The 26942-nt window shown below is 36.0% G+C and overlaps 1 protein-coding gene across 2 annotated transcripts in view; it reads left to right on the top strand.

The window, feature by feature from the left end:
- Positions 1–26942, top strand: part of IQCM (IQ motif containing M) — a 322044-nt gene that overhangs the window by 285400 nt on the left and 9702 nt on the right. The window contains exon 13 of one of the 2 annotated variants that reach the window (XM_060178973.1): positions 19848–19941. The exons of the other annotated variant lie outside the window; for it this stretch is intronic. Coding sequence (XP_060034956.1) covers positions 19848–19941 — 94 coding nt within the window. The remainder of the gene's footprint in view (positions 1–19847; positions 19942–26942) is intronic. 2 annotated transcript variants of the gene reach the window in all.

The raw sequence follows: 26942 nt of genomic DNA on the forward strand, positions 1-26942 counted from the left end.
AATGCAAGTAACTGTACTGAAATGGAAATGGCATGCCTATGAGCTGAAAAACCTTGGTTAACATCTTGACTATTTTCTAGACATTTGTCACAGGAAAAAAACCTTGGTTTATTCATTTACAAAATGAAATGAACTACTTAATAATTAAGAAAACTAAATAAAATAATATTTGTAAAGATGCGTTATCAGTTGTAAAACACTATGTAAATGATTACTTAAAAGACGTGATGATTTAAAAGCATGTTATCACATGTGCTAGTCCAAATAAAGAGAAATAGAAACTAGTCACAATCCACATTTCACAAGTTGATTAACACAATCATTATATGACTTTTTCAGATCTTTATTTACAGTGCATTGATGCTGATATGATATTTCATGAAAAATGGAACATTATTTATTGAGTGGGAAATAGTGTTATTAAGTCTGTAGTTCTCTATCCTTTGCATCAGTCTTATTTTATTTTATCTTTTTAATTTTTATTTATAAAATGGAAACAATGACAAAAACCATAAGAGGGGTACAATTCCACATAGTTCCCACCACCAAAAATCCGTATACCATCCCCTCCCCTGATAGCTTCCCTATTCTTTATCACTCTGGGAGTATGGACCCAGGGTCATTATGGGGTGCAGAAGGTGGAATGTCTGGCTTCTGTAGTTATTTCCCCACTGAACATGGGTGTTGACAGGTTGATCCATACTCCCAGCCTGTCTCTCTCCCTAGTGTGGCAGGACTCTGGGGAAGCAGGGCTCTAGGACACATTAGTGGGATTGTCTGCCCAGGGAAGTCCAGTTGGCATCATGCTAGCATCTGGAACCTGGTGGCTGAAAGAAGAATTTACATATAAAGCCAAACAAATTGTTGACCAATCCTGAACCTAAGGGCTGGAATAGTGCAGATAAGGATTTGGGAATCTCCGTTTTGTATATAGTAGGCCTATTTTAATTATATTCCAAAGGGCCTATGACTATACTAGGTCCCCCCCACCCCCGATCCTGACATCTGATATGCAGGTGAATCCAAGTTATTGTCTGGGGAAATGATGTCATGGCTGGAAAAAGGGCTAGAAAGCTGGATCAGGGAAGAGAATAGCTCTTATGGGAAAGTTTGATCTGATCTATATCGGTCTTTTTTGGCAGTCAGTTCTGTCCTCTGGTCCCCTGTATACAGATGGAACTGAAATTGATCTAAAATTTAACTTCGTATATATATTTTAATTTTTTCCAAAACCAGTAGATGTCCACCAAACTGATATAAAGAAAATGCTAATTTCTAGAGGATCATGAAAAAAGATTGTTTCTGTAGGAACAGCATAATAATTTGTGTTTTTCTGCTAGGGACTATAGAGAAATAAATACGATTTAGGGAAGGAGAATACAAAAGCACAATTAATTAGTTTGTGTTTCATGACTTCACCAAGTGAATTATGTATTTTGAAGGTATTTTCTATTATTTCTGCATCTGTATTGTCTGTCTGTCAACAAAAGCAACACTATCAAAAACATTATCCATCAGTCCAGCTGATCTGTATAGTAATGATGAAAAATCACAAATTATGTCAATTCATCAGTATGCTCTGTCCTTAAAGTTTTTTTGTTAGGCCCATTTCTATATATATATGATCCAATTAAATATTTTTTTTTGTTGAAAATATACTCATTATACTCCCAATACAATGATTATGAAAAATACATACTCAGTGTTCAATTAAAATTATATGAATAAAATGCTCTCAACATCTTGGAAAATTTAGTTCTTATAAAGTGGCATTTAAATTTTTGAAGTTTCCATGGTGTACACTTTGAAAAATTTGTTTTCATTAAAATTCAGAAATGCAGAAAATCAGTCATTTAGAAATCATTTTATCTCTGAAGTAGCCATACTGTAGTAAACTGTTTTGCAAACAGAATGCCTACCTATCCATGGAAATGTGATATCTGATACATGCACTTTAAAACACACTCATCGTCTATAAAATCAATATACAGAGATCAGAGCATTTCTATAGATGATTTAAAAATTAATGTTTTATTAATGAAGTAGTGATGTACAAGATAGGATATTGTTACATGGGTATGATTTCTCTCTCTATGGAGATACGTGTCTGCACACCAGTCCTACCACCAGCTTCAGATCTTCCAGCACCTTTGGGTATTGGTTCCTCAGTATCCTATCATCCCCTTCTGCCTTCTGCCTCTTGCCTTGGCTTTGTTGCAAAATACCACATCTACTCCAACTTTCACCCTGTATTTTGCCTTAGCTCTTGTTTCTTAAGTTCCCCTAAGAGAGAACGCGTTTGGCAAAGGACAGCCCCTCAACATTAAGTTGGAGGACTCGAAGAGCAGGACCAACAGCTTGAAAGCTGTCAGGGGCTGCTTGTTGCTGGCTTTGAAAGTGACTGGGATCCATGTGGATTCAGTCAGCTAGGAAGGATCATCAGTTTCCCCAATGAATAGGTACTCACGAGATGCACCACGGGAAGGTCGATCCAATGCATCCCTTAAGTTCCCCTTATAAGTGAGATCATATGGTATTTTTTCTTATGGTTGATAACACTTAGCATGATTCCTTCAGGTTCCATCTATGATCAGGCAAACTATATGGAATAATACTCAGCTATTAAAATTAAATCATCTCCTATATATGTGTTTGTAAATTGTAATCATTCACATGTTTGACAAAGTATAAATGGGTTCTTCTCTCTTCTTTGATTTCATGTGTCATAGATTACTATATAATGTGTTATATGAGACTTGTAGCTAAAATTAATTTTAACTTTTAAAAAGGTAGTTGTGAATAATTTCATTCTCCATTATTTCACTAAGGCTGATTTATCATTTAGACTATTAGATAATTATCAACTTTAATATTTTGGTATGTTTACTATTTATTTTTTACCCAGTGCTATAATAATTGAGTTATTTTTGCTTCTGGTGTATCTTAATAACAGAAGGACTGGAAATATTAGTGTTCTTTGTTATTATTTTTCTTAGTATTGTTTTATAATCTCAATTAAAAATCATTAAAAATGGAACTGAAAATGAAAGCATCATGGTTTCAGAAAATTCCCTGTTAGATTTTATTTGTACAATTAGAAGAACATTTTGTTGAAAAGGATAGAAACAAAAAAAGTGGTTTACAAACATAGAAATTTCTTTTATCTAATATGAAATCCACAATCTAGATTTAGCACAATAATTAAGTTCTTTTGTTATTGTTATTAATGTTCTATTATTGTCAATTTTTCCACCCTTAACTTGTCAAGCTTTATCTTCAAACTTCCTGCCTTTAAGTCTTATGAGTTTTTTTTTTGTATCATTTAATAGTTCTAGGCAGGTAGATGAAAGAAGGACCAAACAGAAAAAATAAACAATACTATTTCTGGTATCTTCACGAGATGTTACTTTTTTATGAGAGAAGAAACTTCAGGATTCTTACATACTTTCATTGACCATAATAATAATTTCACTTAGATTCATTGTAGGCTGGAGAGTTGAGAATAAATGATTTTAAGTCCAAAATTAAAACTGATAAGCAACAAAGGTGTTGTTACTGCCTTTTTATAGCCACTTCAGACTCTATCATTATATTTCATTAAATCAGTAATTATCTCCCAGTGAATTTTGCACGTGTATATATGTGTTTGTATATATATATATATATATATATATATATATATATATATATATATATATCCTTAAAACAATAGGACATTTTCTCTTATTAAATCCAGACTTACATAGCCTCTTTAAAAGGACAATTAGCATTTATGGAAGTTTATTCTTCACTGACATCGTCTAAGTACTTTGCATATATCTCCTGAAGTTATTTCCACTTTACAAATGAGTAAAGTGAGACCACTAAGAGTGATTAAGTATACTGTCCAAGGTCAAACTCTAGTGTGGAGGAGGCAGGATTTAGTATCTGAGTCAGTGATCCAAATCATCACTCTGGCTTCTCAGTTTGGAAGGGTGGAGTGAGTGAAGAGAGATGATATGTCCTTATATAATTACAAGCATCTTTATTTTAGAACATTGATTTATTTATTTTTCTTCTTATTGAAGGGGTTAATGCTTGCCAGCACAAACATTGACACTTGCATACAATTTCATTATGTTCCAGGCACCCAAATTTTTCTCCCTCTCCTGCCTCCTTTTCCCTCCCCAGAGTCCTTTGCTTTGGCATATTGAACCATTTATTTATTTTTAATTTATTTTATTTTTTAAAATTTATTCTATTTGATAGAATAGAGAGAAATTTAGAGGGAAGCTGGTGATAGAAAAGGAAAGAGACAGAGAGACATCTGCAGACTTTCTTCCCTTGTGAAAACTTTCCCCCTGCAAGTGGGGACCAGGGGTTTGAACCTAGGTACTTACATATTATAATGTGTGCATTAACCATCCCCCATCATTTATTTATTTTTAAGAGGGGATGGGGCTCAGCTATTTTATGGTAGTGCCAAGGACTAAATCTGAGAGCACAGATGTTTCAGGCATGCAAGTTTCATGTACTAACAAGTTGCACTATGGTCCCACGAATGTCTTTTTCAGGGTTTTTGTTTGTTTGCTTGTTTGGTTTTTCATAGTCAGGTCCTTACACATGCAATTTAACTGATCTAGGTTGCTTTTTCATTCAAATAAGAAGAGGGGAAGAAATACCACAGAGCTTGAGCTTTCTTCCTCAGCTGCCACTGCAACTTCTATATGGAGTTAGGGCTCAAACCTGGACATATGTCCATACCCAGAAAGTTATCTCTCTGACTACATCTCTTTCTCTTTATTTTTAAGTACTGTACACATTTCTATTTTTCTGATGATTTGAGGAAGACTCTGTAATATTTTATTTCCCCATCTATTCCCTTCATTTTTCCTATTTCTTCCTTCTGTTTTTGTAATGCATATTTATAGAACTAGTGTTTGTACGATAAATAGTAATTTAATGAGAAGTAAAAAGTGTTGACAAGGTAGTTACTATTTTAAATAGAACAGTGCTAGATAGTCAGATAAGATGACATTTGAGGAAAGCCCAGAGGGAGGTAAAGACAATACCCATATGGCTCAGAAGAGGGACCCCAAAACTTCATATGAATTATATTAGATAGGTAAATATGAAGCAGTGTGTACATAAGGATACCTGTTCATCATTATTTTCAACCCTAAAAGATAGGAAATGTGCCAAATGTCCATCAGTGAGGTGTTAATAGAATAGGGCACTCACTCATACATAAAAACATTGAAAATGACCAATATTAACTGATAGAGATCACCAGGATATGAATTTAAATCACTGAAACAAAAGATAGAACTTCATATATGTTTACTTTTATGCAAAATTATATCTACGTACTTCTTTCTTAGTAAATGCATGGAATGATAAAGCAGAAATTAAAATAAGGAACTTGGGTAAGAAGTTTCGGTACCAACATGGCAATTTGATGATGGGCTGTTTATTGCATGAGTATATGGACTAGTTATTTTTGGTGCTAAAAATAAATAAATGCTGTTATTTATCATTTGCAACTAAGAAATATTTTGGCAAATTGTGTTTGTGTGCATGTGAATGTGTGATAGATAATTAACTATGAGAAAGAGCTAATAATTGATGAATCAAATTGATCACCTAATGATGTAAATATTTTTGTATTATTCTATCAGTTTTCTACATGTTGAAGTATTCATAAATAATGTGTAAATGTAAATACTAGATACGGTTGGCTTAGATTAGCTATTGACTTCTTTTTATTTATTTTAGATAGAGATAAAGAGAAGTTGAGAGAGAGGGAAAGGAGAGAGAGATAGACAACTGCAGTATTATTTCACTATCTCATGAAGCTTCCAGGGACCGGGGCCTTGAACTCGGTCCTAGCACGCAATGATGTTGTGCCACTACCCAGCTCTGATATTGACTTTTCTATGTCAATAATACTAGATAGAGATTACCAGGAAGCAATTGTAAGTCATCAAAACAAAAGATAGAAGTACATATAGTATGCTTATTTTCATGTAACATCAAAAGTTATCCAAGTTTTGCTAATCTATTTGTTTTAAGCCCATGGCTCAGTAAATTTTGTCATTGTCCAAAAGAAAGATTGAAATTTGCAATGTAGAGTTATTATAGTAGCTCCAGATGGAAGTATTTAAAAATATTAAAGTGATCTACCTAAAATAATTTAAGATTCACTTTCATTCTTAGGCAAAGAGCAAACATCCCCTTGTTTGGTAGGTCTTACAATTCTCCAATAAGCCCTTAGGATTCATTTCAGTTTATATGTTTGCATTTTCTGTCTTTCATACACTAGTCAAACTATGCTTCAATAAAGTATTAAATCTAAAGTAACCCTATGTAAGCCATTCTCTTAAAGGCAGCACTTAATCAGGCATGAAGTCTGTATTATTATTTTTTTTTTCAGAAAGCTAAATTCAGCAAGTGATATTTCTATAGTAGAAACAGTTATTACTAAAAAAGTGAATTTCATGACACCCCTAATACTTTGGATTCTGAGGCAGGTTAGCCCTTTAACTGCTGGCAATGAAAACTGAATTTTCTTCCTAGTTGCCATGTGTTTCTTGGAGGAACGTGTGAACAAAACAAATGTCAGCTATAGATATGTTTGTATATTTTGCTTTATGACATCTTTCCCATTTGAATTGGACTCCTTAAAATTCTTAGATTTCCTGGGGACAGTTTAAGATACATATTTTGGGAACTTGTACTCCTCCTGTTCCCTTAGTAAAGTTCTATTGCCACCCCGCTAAAAGAATAAACTTGTCTGAAGCAATGATATTGGCCTTTAGGTAATTTAATTGCTTAGTCAAATTCTTTAGTAGCATTCGATTTAAATACCTACTTTTTTCTGATATGTTTTTAATAACTAGGTGAAAATAATCAAATAAGATCTTTCTTAAGATGAAGAGGTTAAACGTAATTAGTGACAAAGAAAAGCAGTTAATGCAATGGAGGCCAGATCCTAGGAATGTTAAGTCAGCTTGCTCCTAGTGGCATTGTATTTGGTTGAGTGGGATTTGAGCATTCAACTTTCAGGGAATGCCACGTAGCTAGGCAACCTGGAATTCATGGAATCTGACCCCACCCCAAAGGAGATAAAGTTATTGAGTGGTTCTGGCAGAGGAATAAGTTGATTTGCCATGGTTTCTTGTACTAATAGGCAGAAGAATAGGAAAATAGATAAAATAAAACAAAAGAATAAGGAAACTTTATAAATATCTGAATAACTTAACACAGAACAGCATCATGGGGTGGGGGGGAGGAGCACATCAGGTTAAGGGCACATGGAGCAGAGCGCAAGGACCAGCTAAAGGTCCCAGTTTGAGCCCTTGGCTCCCTACCTGCAGGGTGGTCACTTCACAGATGGTGAAACAGATCTGTAGGTGTCTATCTGTCTCTCCCCCTCTGTCTTCCCCTCCTCTCTCGATGTCTCTCTGTCCTGTCCAACAACAACAACAACAACAACAACAACAACAACAACAGCAATCACAGCAATCACAATAATGACAGGGGCACCAAAATGGGGAGAAATGGCCTTCAGGAGCAGTGGATGCTTTGTAGTGCAGGTACCAAACCCCAGCGATAACCCTGGAGGAAAAAAAGAATAGCATCAGAGCATGTATTCCTCTAAAGGCCTTATGAGGGCAAGGAAATGTACAATGGTATCCTATAAGACTTCCATGGGAGAGACCAGTTTAATCCCTAAAAATAAGTTAAAAAATAAATAAATAAAGTGCATGGAAAATTCTCCAAGATGAAGAATATGGTAGGTCCTAAAGCAATCTCAAATATTTTACATTGATTAAAATAATTAAAAAACGAGTGACGGAATACGGCATAATGGTTATACAAATAGATTCTCATGCCTGAGACTCCTAAATCCCAGGTTCAATACCCCACACCACCATAAGCCAGATCCAAGCAGTGCTCTGGTGTTTCTCTCTCTGTGTATGTCTTTCTTTCTTAAAAATTAATTAATTAATTAAAACTGTATTATTTGACTAAAATGTAATTGTATCAGGAACCAACATCAGTAAAACTTGATAATAGCCAATAACTTCCTAAATATCTGATGGATAAAGAAGTCATAACCAATGGATTTAATAAGCTTGGTGGGTTTTTGTTTTATATATATATATATGTGATATATATAATATGCATATATATTACATATATTATTGAGATAATGAATTTGTTCACCTTTGGTATATTTTTTTTAAATTAATTTTGCCTAATATTCTGGTTTAAGTACTATGTTGAATAAAACTGGGGAAAGTAGGCTTCTTTGTCTTATTCTTGATCTTAGAGAAAAAAATCTTTCAGGTTTTTAACATTGAGTAAGTTACAGATTTGTCATATATACTTGTTATGTTGAAATATTGCTTCTCTTTATTTTTTATTGTATAGAGTTAGACAGAAATTGAGAGGAAGGCGGAGGTAGACAGGGAGAAAAACAGAGAGACACCTGCAGCACTGAAACACCACTAGAGAAGCCCCTCCCCAGAGGTGGCAACCAAGAGCTGGAATCTGTGTCATTGTGCATTGTGACATGTTCACAACCAGGTGCCACCCACTGGACCGGGGCGGGGGGGGGGGGGTATCTCCTCTCTACACTCACTTTGTTGAGAGTTTTTATTATAAATTACTACGATTGTCAAGTCACTTGAATGTTTATATCTTTGTTTTTGAGGGAATCAACCTAACTTCTGGATGTCTTAGAAATAGTTGGTTAATGATCTGTCAGTTAAAAGTATCTTATTTTCCTTTTTATCAAGCAATTGTTATGAGCTTAACGGTTTCTGTGCTTTATATTTGCTGTATTATACTTGTCTGCTCCCACCTTTGCCCCTTTTAATTCTGGCACAAGGATGTTAACTTGATGTGCAGTCTTCATTGCAGAATTGTTTTTCAATAATCTCCTCATATTTGATTACTAGACCTTTAAGATAGGTGCCATGACTTTGTTTTGTTAACAAGCATGATATTTTGAGAGCACTTAATTATGTTGAAACTATTAATAAGGAGGCAGACTGAAACCAGACCTTTTAATAGTGTCAAATGAAGAGTTGGATAAATAACAAAGGCATCCTTCCCCATCTTAACCCTATCCCACCTTAACACATCTAATATATAGAATAGAGTTCTGACATGAATAGTGTGGAAGATTTTAGAAGTAAATTTTTTCAAGTAATAAAGTTAAATTACCAACAGCTTGATTATAAACACACTAGGGAAATAATTTTCTCTGGAGAAGTTCTTAATGGTAGCTATTTAACCAAGTAGCAAATAATCATGTCATGTAGGGACTGGTAAAACCAGTTTTCTACCCTCCAAGGTTTGATTGTTAGAGAATTAACCTTACAAAGGACAGATTAACAGGAAAGACGATATACATATCCCATTGATCTTCATATTTTTACGTAAACAGTGGAGAGTGGGGAGCAGTCCACCAAAAAAAAAAAAAGGTAGAACAAAATTTATCCAGGGACATACACAACATTTTAACAAAAGACAATAAATTGTGGAGAAAGAACTGTAAAAGGAGAAGGAGCTTAGGTTTCTAGGGATAACACAACCAAATTGTGGTAAGGAAAATTATATGGGGAAACTAATGAATGATGGGGTGTGCTTAGTAATGCTTGAATGAAGACTCAAAACGAGTACTGTCTTTATCATGATTACAAGATATTCTCCTCAGAGAGGTTGTGCATCAGTAATTGACTAGCCATGTAGTTGAACCTATCCAAGAGTTCCCGGTTGAATCCTTGGCATGACCAAACTCCAAAATAGGAGCTCTCCCACCCCCCTCCCCTCTCCACTCTCATCAGTTCCAGTTACAGATAAGGGGAAATGTTTACCCTACTTTTAGGCATAATGTGATAGAGCAGAGTTCTTTCTACATCTGCTACTTCTCAGTTGCCCTCAGTTCAAAAGAATCCTTTTTGCCAACGTGACATGTTTTGAGATAGCATACTATGATTCTCTTTAGTCAGATAATGTATTTATAACTACTAACATGGGTCCATATCACTTTTCTTAACTTAATCTCAGCTACTTTTTGTGGTAAAACTGGAACCTTGCACATGTATGATTCTTCTGTTATGAGTCATATTTTCATGTAGAGAGAGAGAAAAAAGAGAAGGGAGACACCACAGCACCAAAACTTTCTCTTGCCAAAACCATTTCACATATGCAGAGGTTGAACCTATGTTGCATGTGCCTTGTCCAGTGAGTTATCTCTCCTGCCTTGGATTTCAGTTTCTTACCTGTAAAGTAACAAATTTCTTATGTTATCTTCAGGTCTCACATTTTATGAGAAGATATCCTTTACATCATCTGTCTTACATGATCTTCACATTCATAGAAACTAATTTCTTATCAAAGACAAACTCCAGAATGTTCTCTAGGAAATGTCAGGATTTGACCCTTGGCCTTTAGTAGACAGCCAAAATATTCACCCAGTTGAAGTTGTTGCTTAGTTTTATAATTTTTTAATTTCTGAAATCTGCTACTGTCACAAACTTTAATCATATGCATAAAAGTGGAATTCTACCAAAAGTAGTGTACACCTGATCTCAGTACTACATCTATGTGGCATAAAAAAACAGTGTCTAATTTAGATTCTCTGTCATCCTGAGAGGGGCATAGAGGCCTTCATTATGCACATATGATTTCAAACTTTACTTAATGACTAGAGTTTTTCTAAATTTCTTAGATTCATGAGCAAGTCAGAATATATTGACTATGCATTTTGTCTGAAGTTCATCTCACCTACATAATTATTTGAAGTATCCACATATGGCAATAGAAGTCATTACTGATACCACCAGACTTCAAGATCTTAGAATATAAGAATGTAAGAAACTTAAGACAAACATAATTAGTGTTACTATTTCAGCCTGGGGATGAGTGTGGAGACTCCACATACTCATTGCTAGTGTTGTCTCATTAGATATATGTTTGTGTACGTTTCAGGATATTGATGTCTCAATATAATCTTTCTTTTTTTGTTCTGCTCAAAAATATGATCAATAATGTCAAAATGAAACTAAAATTAAAATCCAAGTTTCCTTTTTTACATTCTGATCTAAATGAGAGATGCCAACCATTATTAAAATTGATGAGCTTAAATCTGTGTCATTGTCCTAATTGATGTATTTCAGTCCCAGGGTGCTGCTGCTTTTGGCACCACCGAAGCCTAATATGAATAATATCACTCCGAACAACCCCACAATAGGGGCCCTTTTTGTTGGTTCATTAGCATCCAGAGACATTTTGCAATGGATTATTCCCTTCTGTTCTGCAGGAGGTTTTCCTTTCTTTTCACTTACATTGTGTTTTTATCCGAGAAGATTGGTATAAGTGATTATGCCAAATACAACATGAGCTTTTTAGCTAAATGATGTTAAAAAAAAAGACCTGGGAACAAATCCATTTAATCATGAGCAAAACTTTATCGTGGAAATTAGAATTATAATATACCACGGTGTCATATTAAAACTAGGACCTAGTGCCAATTTCATTGTTATCAGTTTACCAGGCATCCATGGAAATAACTTTTTCCTGACTAAATCACTATACATTCCCAGATTTTGGAAACAAGGTCTACACAGATGCAGAATCTAAATAGAACAAAACAAAGAATTGGCAGTATTCCACTGAACTAAGGCAGTTGAGACAAATAGAACTGTAGAATCCATCCATTCCACCCAACTTCACACCCACAAGTATTTTATTTATTTGAATTCACTCATTCATTTGTTTGACTTTATTGTTCATCTGCTATATGTTAGGACCCAGTATAGGCACATGGTGATGCAGCTGTGACCTAAATAGTAAGAAAAGTTCTGATAGTGAAAAAGTTTATATTTTAGTGGGGAGAAATAATCAAAATTATTAAAACACACCTTATATTACATGCTTGTAAGTAGCATGGTAGAAAGTGTCTAAAAATAAATAGAATATTATAGGATATTTGATACTTCAATTTAAACTTGATGGCCAAGTAGAACTATTTGAAAAGAGGGAGTTATGCAAAGTGTGGTGAATAAAGCACCAAGTGGATAATGAACCTGTCAGGAGGGACAGCAGAGAAGGAAATCATCAGCAGAGAATGTCTGGAATGTTTCAGGACAGCAGGAGAATCCTGGTTATTGGAAGGAAATAAATAGTTGGAAGTGGGCTTAGAGGGTTTAAGAGATTAGAGTAACAATATGGTTTGAATTTTTAATTCTTGAAAATATTTATTTCTCAAGACAGAACAGAGCATGGCAAAAGAACACTACCATAAGCCAAGTCAGAAAGAAACCTGGTCTCAGGCATACAGGTTTCTCTACACCCTGAGTCATCCCCCTGCCTCTTGGACAATTTGAGGCATCAACAAATGTATGGTATTTAAAGCATCTAGGACTGGATGAGGACAACGAGGTAGGGGTAGATAAGAATCTAAGTATATGATAAATCAGAGAGGAGGAATATGGCCTTTAAAGTATGGAGAAGCAGAAGGTCAGTAAAAAGGAAACCAGAGAGCTGACTTACTTTATGAAAATCATTCTAGACGAGAATGGGTAGAAAGGAGTAAAACTTTCTAGAGCATTCACAGACTATGTTAAGACATTTTGAGTTTATCATCAATTAATTTCTGCTGGGGACCAGACGGTAGCGCAGCAGGTTAGCACACATGGCACAGAGGACCAGCACCAAGGACCAGCACCCCACCTGCGGGGGTGGGGGGTCGCTTTATAAGCGGTGAAGCAAGACTGTAGATGTCTATCTTTCTCTGCCCCTTTCAGCCTTCCCTCCTCTCTTGATGTTTCTCTGTCCTATACAACAACAGCAATAACAACAAGGTGAACAAAGTGGGAAAAATGGCCTCCAGGAGCAGTGGATTCAAGTGCAGGCACCGAGCCCCGGCAATAACCGTGGAGGCAAAAAAAAAAAAAAATAGTAACTATTTTAAAGTCTTCTGTTGAAAGTACTATACTGCAAAGATTTCAGTGTCTTACTTTAATTCTAATAGCTCAAAGTTTAATTTCTTTTGAGAAGATCAAATGACTCAATCCTTGTAATTTGGTCAGTATGCCAAAATGTCTTGAAAAGATATTCTTCAGTTAGATGATTTTAAAATATGATTTTTTAAAATCAGAAATTGTCTATGTTCTGCAAAAAAAAGGAGAAGACTTAAATATTATTGTAGGGACAAGAGAGAGAGAGAGAGAGAAAGAGAGAGAGAGAGAGAGATCATCAGATAAAATGTATGCCTCGCTGTAAGGGGAGCCTATGTACAGGCAGCCTAGATTTGAACCCTGGCACCATTTGGAAGATGTTAGGTGTGTGTGTGTGTGTGTGTGTGTGTGTTTAGATGTGGTTTGCCATCAGTGAAATCACATGCATCAAGTCCTGGCTCAACAAAATCAATTAATTATTCAGTTATATAATTGCTTATTATTCTAAAGTTTAATGTGAAGTAGTAGTTAAATGTAACCAAGTATTTTATTTGTAAAATAAAAATAAGAAACTAATCTGCTTGACTTAGTGTGAATGATGGCAATACTACATAAAACTGTAGAACCATTTTCTGTGCTCACTTTTCCATCTCATATAAAAAGTGCAATCTGAATGTCTTAAATAAAGTTCAGAATGGTTATATAGTAAGAATTAAAACCTTTTTACAAAGGAGGATTCATTTCTTGCCAAATATCTGGGGAGGTGTGTGTGTGTATGTATGTTCAAACTAGATGAAACTAGTAGCTGAAAATGTACATATTTTAGTTCCCTTTTATTATAGAAATGCATTTTAAATCTTTTTTACTACTTAAATATTAATATAGTTTTACATTAGCATCATAGAATAATCTTGGAGACTGAAGGGCCAGTGAGTGCTGTTTGTGAATAGCATCAACAGTTTTGGATTGTCCTAATCATCTGTCACTGCACATTGTCATCTCAGCTGGGAAACCCTGGCAATATTACAGCAGGCTATTGTTTCCTGAGAAAGCTAATATTAAGAAGAGATGTGATAAGAATGCTGTTAAAAAAAAAACAATTGAGTGCTATCTGTTTTTGGCAATAGTAACTTGTATATCTCTGTAGTTTTTATCACTCTAGAGTCCTTTATTCACTCTTTTTATAAAACCCCATTATTTAAAAAATGAGGGCAGAACGATGACATGTAAGAAACTTTATGTATTAGTCTGGTAAACCTATCTCCTCTGCTTTTGAGAAAATTCTACTTTATTGAAAAACATGGGGAAAAAAAAGACAAACGGAAAACCTTGTTATTAGCCATATCCCCTGTGTTCACTTCAAACACCTCCAAATTCGAGGAGTCATTTTTATATATAAAACAAAGTCAATATGTACGGAAACATTATTAAATATAGGGCAAACTCTATTTAGTCATGTCCTTTTTAATGTGTTATTGCTGATTTAGCTACCCAAGTAGTTTATTATATACTTAGAGAAGGAAGACATGAAGAAAGGTATATGTTAAAGAAAATTCAGTAAAATATCAATTGTGGAATCAAAATGCTTTCCCTGTACAGTTCTAATGTCTATTTAGTATGTTTCGAAGTATTAATTGTTGGAATAGAAATACTCAAATATTTCCCTGCTGACCCTGTCATAAAAATTAAATATACTTTTATTTGCTTCATCAAATTATTGTTCATGACAAATTTAAACTAGTATTATGGCATAGAATTCTACTTGCTAATGAAATTTCATATTCCTCTTTTGTAATGGGTTAAATACTTCTTAAATTTTATTATTTATCTATTAGAAAGAAAGAGAGAATCAGAGGAGGGATGGGGATGATAGGATGGGAAAGAGACAGGGAGACACCTGTAGCTCTGTTTCACCACTCATGAATCTTTCCCCCAACAGGTGGAGATTAGAATGGGCTTGAACCCAGGACCTTGCACAGTGTTATGTGTGCACCTAAACAGGTGTGCCACTGCCTGGGTCCTAAAATTATCTATTTCTAATCAACTTGTAGAGAACACAATGAAATATAAAGAAAATAGCACAGGGATATTTATGTATATATATGTGTGTGTGTGTGTGTGTGTGTGTTCCTAAATTCATATATATTTATATATTCCTGAACAGAAACATTGTATTTGGAAAGAAACAGTGAAAAAAGTAATTTTTCCAAAAATGTGCATTAGTGTGATTAACTTTTTTTTTCTCTTTTTGCCTCTAGGGTTATTGCTGGGGCTCGGTGCCTGCTCTATGAATCCACTGCAACCATTTTTTCCTTTATCTTTTATTTTTGTTTTTGGATAGGACAGAGAGAAATTGAGAGAGGAAGGGCAGAGAGACAGGGAGAGAGAAAGACACCTGCTTCACTGCTTGTGAAGCGACCCCTTGCAGCCTGGGAATGCAACCAGGGTCTTTGTACATCTCCTTGCACTTCATACTGCATGTGCTTAACCCAGTGCACCATCGCCTGCTCCTCCTGCCATGTGATTAACTTTCAAAGTAATGCTTTAAATACCCTAAAAGTATAATTGTATTTATTTTAATTCGTATTATTCATTTATTTATTTATTTATTCCCCTTTTTTGAATTTTTAAAAATATTTTCTCTTTTGTTCTCCTTTATTGTTGTGTTAGATATTATTGATGTCATCATTGTTAGATAAGACAGGGAGAACTGGACAGAGGACAGGACGACAGAGTGGGGGGAGAGAAAGACAGACACCTGCAGACCTGCTTGAGCGCCTGTGAAGTGACTCCCCTGCAGGTGGAGAGCTGGGGGCTCCAACCTGAATCCTTATGAGGGTCCATGCGCTTCACGCCACATGTACTTAACCTGTTGCGCTACCACCAGGCTCCCACCCTTTTTGTTTTTTATTGTCGTAGTTATTGATGTTGTTGTTGTTGGATAGGACAGAGAGAAATGGAGAGAGGAGGGGAAGACAGAGAGGGGGAGGGAAAGATAGACACCTGCAGACCTGCTTCACCACTTGTGAAGTGACTCTCCTCCAGGTGGGGAGCCGGGGGCTATAACCAGGATCCTTACACTGGTCCTTGTGCTTTACACAACCTGCGTTTAACCCGCTGAGCTACTGCTCGACTCCCAAGTGTATTTATTTTATCTTTGTAGTTTCTTTAAAAAAAAAAAAAAAAACTTTTCCAGTTACCATTTATAAAGCAAAAATAAATAGTTAATCCTGATGGTGGGGATATTAATTTTCTCCTTTGTTAGGATTTTTTTTAAAGCCTTGGTGTTTGAGGATTTGGGCTTGGGCTTGGGCTTGTGCTTGTGCTTGGGCTTGGGCTTGGCCTTTGATATGTCCCTTCCTTTCTTTCTGCATGCAAAGTGGAGGAAATAGAAGGATCAGATGGGCTGTAGGTGCCCATCTATGTAGTAGCACAAATACCAGCTGAACATATTTTTGGTCAGGTACAAAGAAACAAATGGCTGTTGGTTTTCCCAAATGTTGTTTACCCTCCTTATATTCTTCCCAACAACCACCATGTATAAATATGTATGGTATTTATTTCAGTGTGCAACTGAGTACAAATTCAGCAAGGTGCTTTGGTACCAATATTTATTCTCTGAAGCCAGGGAATTAACTTGGTGAAGAGCAGGACTTGAACAATTCAGTTCCTAACACAATATATATCAAAGCTGAAGCATGCTTTGATCTTGCTCTGTCTCATTAAAATATATAAATATCCAGGTACATAACCTTTAAAATATGTATTTATTCTTTGAGATGACATCAATGACTATGCATAGGTTAAACTAATTAGTGATATAATAAATAATAAAGGCATTGATGGAGTCTAAATACTAAAGATCTGTGCAAAATTTGGGGTAGGTAAAAACATAAACATTACCATGCATGAGATCCTGAGTTCAAGTCGCTGGTTCCCACGTACAAGATGGAAGCTTCACAAGTGACGAAGCAGTGCTGCCGGTGTCTGCCTCTTCCTATCTCCTTTTCACTCTATCTCTTTTAGTTCCATGCTCTCTCAAAAGAAACAAAAAAGAAACTTGCTCTCTGACTTCTGTGTGTGTACTAAAAAGTTGTATTTTTGTGGAAAATGGAACATGTATCCAGTGCAGCACCTGTACTCCTTTTTGAGACAGAATTTTCAGGGCAAAAGTGAAGCAGCAAGGGCAGCAGAAAAGAGTGTAACACCAGTGGTGAGAAGTAGCAGGAGTTTAGAGGTAGGCATCAGAATAAAGTTCCTAACTTGAATACAGCAGAGAAAGCAAACATCCGTTTCTTTAATTAGAAACCCCATTTTGGGGGCTTGGGTGGTGGCTACCTGGTTAAACACACATAGTAAGCACATAGGACCCAGGTTCAAGCCCCTACCTACAGGGGGGAAGCTTTGTGAGTGGTAAAGCAGTGTTAACGGGTATCTCTCTATCTCTCCCCATCACACAGCTATTTCTAGCTGTCTCTATCAAACAAAGATAATAATATTTAAAAAATAAACTCCATTATTTCAAAATCTTTAAAACAAATCATTATCTGAACATTTTACTTCCTGAAAAATAATTTATTTCAAAGTGAGATTTACATTTCGAAATTGGAGCCAAATATTTATTTTAACTCTTGGAATCTTCTGGAAAAAAAGTGATTTTGGAGTAGTGAGAGTGAAACATGAAAGTAAGGAAAGGGAGTGGGGTGCAGATGGGTTGAATAGAAAAATGAAGAAGCAAAACTCTTGGGAACTTCTTGCAAAAATATATAAAGAGGTTTACAAGAATTTCTACCAGATATCAGTAATACAGTTCAAATAAAGAATACTTTGTCACTCAAGAGTTGGCACAATAAATGTAGAAATTCTATACAACAAATTAATACTTTAAAATGTTGGAAGATGAAGGGGTTTCTTCTAGTTTTGGCTTCCAAGAATATTGTTCAGAGCAATGAAGGTATGTACCACTAGGGGAACTACTTCTGAGCTTTCAGTTAAGGATGCCCAAGTAGCTCACCCAGAAATCAGAGTATATTGGACTGACAAAATAGATCACCAGAATAGTGTTACTGCTTTGTCATGTGCTTGACCCAAGTTTGAGCCCAGCCCCCACTGCATTGAAGAAACTTCAGTTCTGTGGTCTTTCACTCTCCCTGTCACTCTGTTTTCTCTGTCTTTATATAAAATAAGGAAACTTATTACTGCTATAAAGGCTTCAAGTCACTCAGGAATCTAGGTAACAATGTTTGGAATACTGCAGCAGAATGAACTCTTCTTTCCTTATTTATTATCTCTAGCAGAAATAGTTTTTTAAAATTTTTTATTTATAAAACGGGAACATTGACTAAACCATAGGATAAGAGGGATACAACTTCACACAGTTCCCATCACCAGAACTCTGTATCCCATCCCCCCGATAACTTTTCTATTATTTTAAATATATATATATTTATATTTATTTATTCATTTTCCATTTTTGTTGCCCTTGTTTTCATTGTTGTGGTTATTATTGTTGTTGTTATTGATGTTGTTATTGGATAGAACAGAGAGAAATGGAGAAAGGAAGGGGAGCCAGAGAGAGGAAGAGAAAGACAGACACCTGCAGACCTGCTACACCGCTTGTGAAGTGACTCCCCTGCAGGTGAGGAGTCGGGCGCTCGAACCGGGATCCTTCCGTTGGTCCTTGCGCTTTGTGCCACGTGCGCTTAACTGCTGAGCTACCGCCAGACTCCTAGCTTTCCTATTCTTTAACGCTCTAGGAGTCTGGACCCAAGGTCATTGTGGGGTGCAGAAGTTTGAAGATCTGGCTTCTATAATTGCTTCCCTACTGAACATGGGCATTGAAAGGTTGATCCATACTCCCAGCCTGCCTCTCTCTAGTGGGGCAGAATTATGGGGAAGCAGAGCTCCAGGGCACATAGGTGGGGTTGTCTGTCCAGGGAAGTCTGGTTGGCATCATGCTAGCATCTGGAACCTGGTAGTTGAAATGAGAGTTAACATACAAAACCAAACAAATTGTTGACCAATCATGGACTTACGGACTGGAATAGTGCAGATGATGAGTTGGGGTGGGGGTTTTCTCCGTTTTGTAGAAAAGAAAAAAAAACAACAACTAGTATAGCAGGAATAGTTTTATAAAACAAACAAACAAAAAAAGATGACCACAGCAGTTGTACCTTCCAAATTAATTTTAAGAACATCTTAGAAATATCCTTAGCTTTAATTGTTTGGGTCTAGTAGACAGGTTGAAGGAAATAGCATAACATCAATTGCAAAATCTATATACAAGTATAGAAAATGTTTCTACATGCCTGTATAACTGTTTTATATGAAGGCTCTGACGCTATGCTCAGATTAGTTTGTAAAGGGGGTTTGGTGATTGCACACCAGGTTAAGCATACATTGTGCTAAGCACAAGAACCTTTGCAAGGACCCAGGTTCCAGCCCTAGCTCACCACCTGCAGGGGTGTCAGTTCGTGGGGTGAAGCAGGTCTGCAGGTGTCTACCTCTTCTCCTCCTCTCTGTCTTCCCCTCCTCTCTCAATTTATCTCTTTCCTATAAAACAACAACAACAACGAATTGAAAAAATGGCTACCAGGAGCAGTAGATTCGTAGTGCAGGCACTGAACCCCATGGATAACTCTGGAGGCAAAAGAGAGAGAGAGAGAGAGAGAGAGAGAGAGAGAGAGAGGTGAGAGAGGGAGGGAGGGAGTAAAAAAATAATGGCAAAGAGCAAATATATATGTGTGTAGCATATTATTTATATTACGAAACTATATAATATACAATTATTATTATTATTACATCTGTGGTTATAGCTTTGAATTGGTGTCTGCACTACAAATCTACAGCTCCTGCTAGCCATTTTTTCCCTTTTTTTTCTATTTTATTTGATAGAACACAGAGAAATTGATAGAGGAGGGAGAAATAGGAAGAAAGAAGATAGGACCTGCAGACCTGCTTTACTACTTGTGAAATGTTCCCCCTGCAGGTGAGGAGAGGAGACTCAAACCTCAGGCTTTGTACATGGTAATATGTGTGTTCAACAAAGTGAAACCACTACCCAGTCCCCCAAATATACAGGTAATATACAAAGAAAAGATGAAAGTACAGAATCTGTTGATAAGCTATATTCAAATTCTGATCTTTCCCTTCATAAAGTAGATGGTCTTGTATAGGTAATTTTACATTCCTGAACTATAAAGTAAGAATTGCAATAGTAGCATCTCACAGAGTTGGCATCAAGACTAAGTGAGAATATGATGTCCTTTTATAGTAATGAATTCATTGCTAGTCTTGGTGCTGTTGTGATCCTGTCTTGAAGTCGGGCAACTGACCTATGTTACTTGAGTTTGGAGATTTACTAATACTGTTGTGGGAAATTTACAAAAAAAAAATCTGTACCTGGGGGTCGGGCGGTGGCACAGTGGGTTAAGCGCATGTGGCGCAAAGCGCAGGGACCGGCGTAAGGAACCCGGTTTGAGCCCCCGGCTCCCCACCTTCAGGGGAGTCGCTTCACAGGCGGTGAAGCAGGTCTGCAGGTGTCGAATATCTTTCTCTCCCCCTCTCTGTCTTCCCCTCCTCTCTCCATTTCTCTCTGTCCTATCCAACAACGAATAGCGTCAACAATGGCAATAATAATAACCACAACGAGGCTACAACAAGGGCAACAAAAGGGGGGAAAATGGCCTCCAGGAGCGGTGGATTCATGGTGCAGGCACCGAGCCCAGCAATAACCCTGGAGGGAAAAAAAAAAACATCTGTACCTAAGTTTCCTCATATATTAAATTTGTATTATAAGCATCCTTGTCACACTTGGTTGTGAAAATAAATAAATGAAGCAGTCCATATAAAAGTGCTCAGTACAGTCTAACACAAAATAATATCGAGGCATGTTAAAAACATCTTGCATTTAGTTACTGAATTTGCTTTAATAATATCAATCTAGTCAACAGTTTCTTTTAGAAGATTTAACACAAAGTCTTTTTGCAATACCTCTGAGAAGAAACAGAATAATCCTATTTTATTATCCCCTAAAGATTTATATTGTGGTCTCCAGTATGAAACTATCTAGATTGCTAAACAGTATTCAGATATGCTATGATGGATAATATATGGAATATCTCCACTACCAATATAGTTGATTCTAATTTTTTTAAAGATTTTTTATTATCTTTATTTATTTATTTGGATAGAGACAGCCAGAATTCGAGAGGGAAGGGGGTGATAGAGAGGGAGAGAGACAGAGAGACACCTGCAGCCCTGCTTCACCACTTATGAAGCTATTCCCCTGCAGGTGGGGGCTGGGGGCTTGAACCTGCTTCCTTGTGCATTTTAACACGTGCGCTCAACCAGGTGTGCCACCACCCAGCCCAAATGATTCTAACTTAAAATTACTCTAAGATGTAACATCATTATTTGTCTGTCAAAGTCAATAGAATTAATAAATAAAAGGGTGAATTTGAGGGTATGATTTAGATTGATTTTATTACACTTAGGTTTGTTTGCAAGAAAAAGACTGTCAAAACTGGTGAACTTAAGAAATAATTCCCGTTTGGGAATTCTGTCACTTTACTTTTCCAAATCATTTTATTTGGTGGGTTGGGATTAATTGTTTACCATGCAGTTGTTGATGCATATATACAACCGCTCATCTCCCTGTGACATGTATCTCAAAACCGCTTCACTCCCAGCTTTGATTCTTTTCCGTTATCATGCCTCAGCACTCCAGTGCCCCCCCACGCCATTTCTTCCTCTCCTCCAGAGTCCATTGTCTTTTGTGGAAATTATTTTACAATCAGAAAAACCAATTCACACTCAAATCTTTATTCTTCTACTTACTATCTGTGTTATTTTAGAGTAGTCGCTAACCTTTCTGGGTCATAGCCTTCCCTGTTTTAATATGGTGGAATCTTTCAGGGCTTTGAGGAAAGATTCCATTTACATGTGTAAAGATCTACATTGTCATAGATTTGACAGGAAGTTTCTGGATTTTTTTACTGTAGGTTTCAGGGAATGTTTTACATTAAATATGTATATCTGTATTTAAAACGTTTTATCAAAAACAGTTCCTATGAGTGTATAACTAGACAAAAAATTGTATACAATTTTAGGTGATAAAAATCATGTATAAATGCTGTGTGAAGATAAACTTGAGGAATACAGTTAGACTTATAAATAAATAATTGAATAATATTTCTCTGAAAATGTAAGTAACATTCAGTCATGTCTTGATTTTTATTTATAGTCTGTGTAGTCTCTCTCACAATACATGTGAGTTGAATCACAGGCTTTGACTTTATGACCTTATGATCTTGAGCAAGTTACTTGATATTTAACTTTAGTTTTCTCATTTGTAAATGGGGATAAAGTACTTGTCACAATATCAGATAAGCAGCTAATTAGAGTCTCAATAAATTTTAACTAATATTGTTGTCATCATCACTAAGCTTCTGATATATATTTTATACTTTCACCTAAAGGTCAGCTAAAAGTATATTTTTATAATGGGTGTCAGATAAGTGAATTATTGCTTTGTTAGATAAACTAAATTATTTCACATTTGTAAGTTGAGTTGGGGAATAGTCATATACATTATTTTGACTAATAAATTATATTTAATCATTTTAATTGCTAAAGTAATGCAATATATTGATTTAAGAATAAAATAAAATAGTATTTACTATTGTGCTTTTACATTTAACTCACTGTGTTTTGCTGATGGTTTAATTAATTTAATCATCAGAACAATGATAGATAGGAGTATAGTCATTACCCCCATTTTACAAATGGAAAAACTGAAGCATGTAGAGATTATTTCAAGTTGACACAGATGGGAAACTAGTATAAACTTATACAGTATGCTCAGAGTTGGTATGCAGTGTTGACTCTCACTCAAATGATAGAGCATTTCTGACTTCAGTTTCATTCACAATCACCCCACTTAATTACACGTGCTATTAGTCTTATCAAGCCTGGTAACATTAATAGTTACTGAGTTGAATAATTGTATTCCCCAGAATTCAGGGAGCTAGGAGTATGCTTATTCTATTAAAATTCAATATTTAAAAAGAAAAATGAAAAAAAAAAAAAAAAAAAGAAAGAGAAACTTGAAAGAGAGGTGTAGATAAGGTCACCATTTCAGGAGAATAGACATATTAGCTGCATGGGAATAAAAGAAAAGAGTAAGAAAGGTCCTGGGGGGCATTCCTGATATTGGAGTTTAAAAGAGGACATATTTTAACAACTACCATAAGTGGTGAAGTTTTGAGGACTGTTATGAAAAGATTCTTAGGATTTGTTTTTTGCAAACACTGATGAATAGAAGAAGAAATATAAAGAGCATATTTATAAAAGGAGTGTCAGGTGGATTTATAAAACTATTGACTTAAAGCTTTATCTGAAGATTGCTTAAAACTAATTTAAGGGATTCACATCTTAGGTATTTTCCTATGCGACTGAGTAAAAAATAGCATTTTTATTTTAGTACTAACTTAGATTATAGCCAAAATGGGACCATATGGAGCTCTTACTTATATTTGACTTACAATATGGAATCTATAGCCAAAACATTTAAATCCAATGTACTGACACAGCATTAAAATCGATCTGTACTGAAGGGGCCCAGGAGAACGCTTATCCAGTAGAGGCACACTTTCATGAGCAGGGAACTGGATTTGAGCCCCTGTTCAACACATGGGAGCAATATACAAAGGGGAAGTTTCACAAACATTGGAGCAATGCTGTGGTGTTTCTAATCTCTCTCTTACCTATTATCTAAAAGAGAGAGAGAGAGAGAGAGAGATGGGATGGAGAAGAAGATGATGAAGAGGAGGAGGAGGAGAACTTAAAGAGGCGAGAGAAAGAGGAGGGAAGTGAAAGGGTTGGGAGGAGAAGAGAGGGGAGAGGAGGTAAGTTAACGAAAAAAAAAAAAAGAAAAAGAAAATAGTTCTCCAGGAGCAGTGAAATCGTGCAGACATATTTTCCACTAATGTTTTTTTACGATATTTGTCCAGCTTAAATATTACTTTATTGTTGTCATTGGGGTGCATTTCCACATTTACTCCAAGATAGGTGTCAGTATATTTCATCCTTCAAACTGTCAGTCTATTCCACCTAGGTCCCCAACCTACCCTAAGTTCTCCTCCATTCTCCCTCCTGAGTTTCTGAATATGTGGTGAAACTACACAGTACATTGAGGTTTCACTCTTTATTATTGAGTTTCTTAGGTACCATGCTATAAGTGACATAATCCCATCAAGTATTTGTCCTTCTTTTGGCTTATTTTATATTTTTATTGTTTATATTTATTATGATAGAGATATAGAGAAATAAGTAGAGAAGAGAGAGACGGAGAAAGGAAGAGAGAGAAAGAAAGCACCTGTAGCACTGCTTCACCACTCATGAAGCTTCCTCCCTGCAGCTGGGGGCTTGAACCCAGGTTCTTGAGCATGGTATTTTCTGTACTCTTACTGGTTGTACCACTGCCTTTCCTGACTTATTTTGCTTAATATGATTCCTTCTATTTCCATCCATGTTGTACGTAAACATTTCTAACAATTGTGAATATTCCATTGTGTGTGTATGCTGGACTTCTTCAATCACTTATCTGTTGGCCATTTGGGTTGTTTCTAAATGTTGACTGTCACAAATAGTACTGCCAAGAATGTGGGTGTACAAATAAGTGTTTTGTGCTTTTTTGGATAGATGCCTAGGATAATAAATGCTGGGTCATATTTAGGTGCATTTTTAATGTTTCTAGGAATCTCTACACTGTTTTCCACAGGGACTGAACCAGTTTGCATTCCTACCAAGAGTGTAGAGGGTTTCTTTCTCTTCACATCCTTACCAGCACTTATATCTGTCTTTTTATGTAGATTTTCTCACAGGCATGAGTCTACTGATTCCTTGATTTAAAAAAAAAAGGTTTTATGTATTTATTAATGAGAAAGATAGGAGAGAGAGAGAAAGAATAAGGCATCACTCTGGTACATGTGCTGCTGGGGATTGAACTCAGTACCTCATGCTTGAGAGTCTAATGCTTTATCCACTGTGTCACCTCCCTGACCACTGATTTTCATTTCTTTTGATAATCAGTGACTTAGAGCATTTTTTTCATATGCCTATTGACCATCTGAATATCTTCTTTGGTGAAGAGTCTGTTCAGTTCTTTCTCCTAAGGTTTTTATTAGCTATTTAATATTGATTTGCAAAATTATGAGATAACAGAGCTATAATTCCACACTGTTACCACCACCAGAGTTCTGTGTCACCATTTCCTCCCTTGGAAACTGCAGTAGTTCTCCCAAGATAACAAATATAGGTTGAATATATATATATATATATATATATATATATATATATATATATATATATACACACACACACACACACCTTTTCTATAGTCCTGCCTTCTCTTCTTTTCTAAGCCACACCTACACGTATTGTTACTCACAAAGAATGTCCTTGGTCAGAATTGTAACTCTGAGCCCTCTAGTCATCTTCCTCTAACATTTCTTCCCCTCTGGGGAATATGGACCTTCTTTTGGTGGTGCAGATGGTGGGAGTTCTGGTTTCTGTAATTGCATTGGCAGGTTGATCCATACCTCCATCATGCGTCTTTCCCTAGTTGGGTAGGGCTGTGGAGAGATGAGGTTCCAGGACACATTGGTGAGATCGTCTTCCCCCGAAGTTTGTTTTTTTTTTCCCTCCATGGTTATCACTGGGATTCCGTGTCTGCACTATGAATCCACTGCTCCTGGAAGCCATTTTTTCCCATTTTTGTTGCTCTTGTTGTTGTTGGATAGGACAGAGAGAAATCCAGAAAGGAGAGGAAGACAGAGTGGGGGAGAGAAAGACAGACACCTGCAGACCTGCTTCACTGCTCATGAAGCGACTCCCCTGCAGGTGGGGAGCCGGGGGCTTGAACCAGGATCCTAGTGCTGGTCCTTGCACTTCGTGCCATGTGTGCTTAACCCACTGTGCTACTGGCTGACCCTTCCCCTAAGTTTTTAATGCAATTTTGTTGCTGTTCCTGCTGTGAGTTTGATGAGTTCTATATATATATATATATATACTGGTTACTGGTCTTTTTTCTGATATATAGATTGTAAATATGTTTTTCCCATTTTGTAGGGTATCTCTCTGTTTGGTGATGATTCATCTTTCTCTGCCCAAGCTTTTAAATTGGGTGTAGTCCAAGTAATTTATCTTTACATTTTCTTTCCTTACTCTTGGGATTAAGTTTCCAAAGACATTACAAAGCAGACATCATGTAATGTTCTGTTGATATTTTCTTCTACTTGTTTTATGGTTTCTTGTCTAACAACTAAATTTTGATAGATACTGGCTTTTATTTTGTGCATGGTGACATATGGTGCTCATTCTTCTGCATGTGGCCACCCAGTTGCCCACCACCATTTGTTAAGAGGTTTTCCTATTCTCCATTTAATATTCTGGACTTCTTTTTTGTAGAGTAACTGTCCACAAGTGTAAATGTTTATTTCTGGGTTCTCGATTCTATTTCATTGATCTGAATGTCAGTTGGAGTAACACAGTTTTGTTTACTGTAGCCCTGTATATTAGTAGAAGTCAGGGAGTGGAGTAACACAGTTTTGTTTACTGTAGCCCTGTATATTAGTAGAAGTCAGGGAGTGGAGTAACACAGTTTTGTTTACTGTAGCCCTGTATATTAGTAGAAGTCAGGGAGTGTGATATCTCCATTCTTGTTTTCTCTCAGGACTCCTTTGTTGATTCTCAGTCTTTTATAATTCCAGAAAAAGTTCTATAATGAGTTTTATTTTTAAAAGAAGTTCACAGAAATTTTTAATAGGAATTTCATTGAATCTGTGTATAGTTTTTGATAAAATGGTCATTTTAAGATTCATGGCCATGAGTTTCTTCGTGGCATTTTTCTTTATTTTCATAATTTTCAATGTACTAGTCTTGTGTCTCCTTTGTTTAATTTGTTTCTAGATAGTTGATTAAGATTTT

The sequence above is a fragment of the Erinaceus europaeus genome, chromosome 19 (assembly GCF_950295315.1).
Source record: "Erinaceus europaeus chromosome 19, mEriEur2.1, whole genome shotgun sequence".
NCBI lineage: Eukaryota > Metazoa > Chordata > Mammalia > Eulipotyphla > Erinaceidae > Erinaceus > Erinaceus europaeus.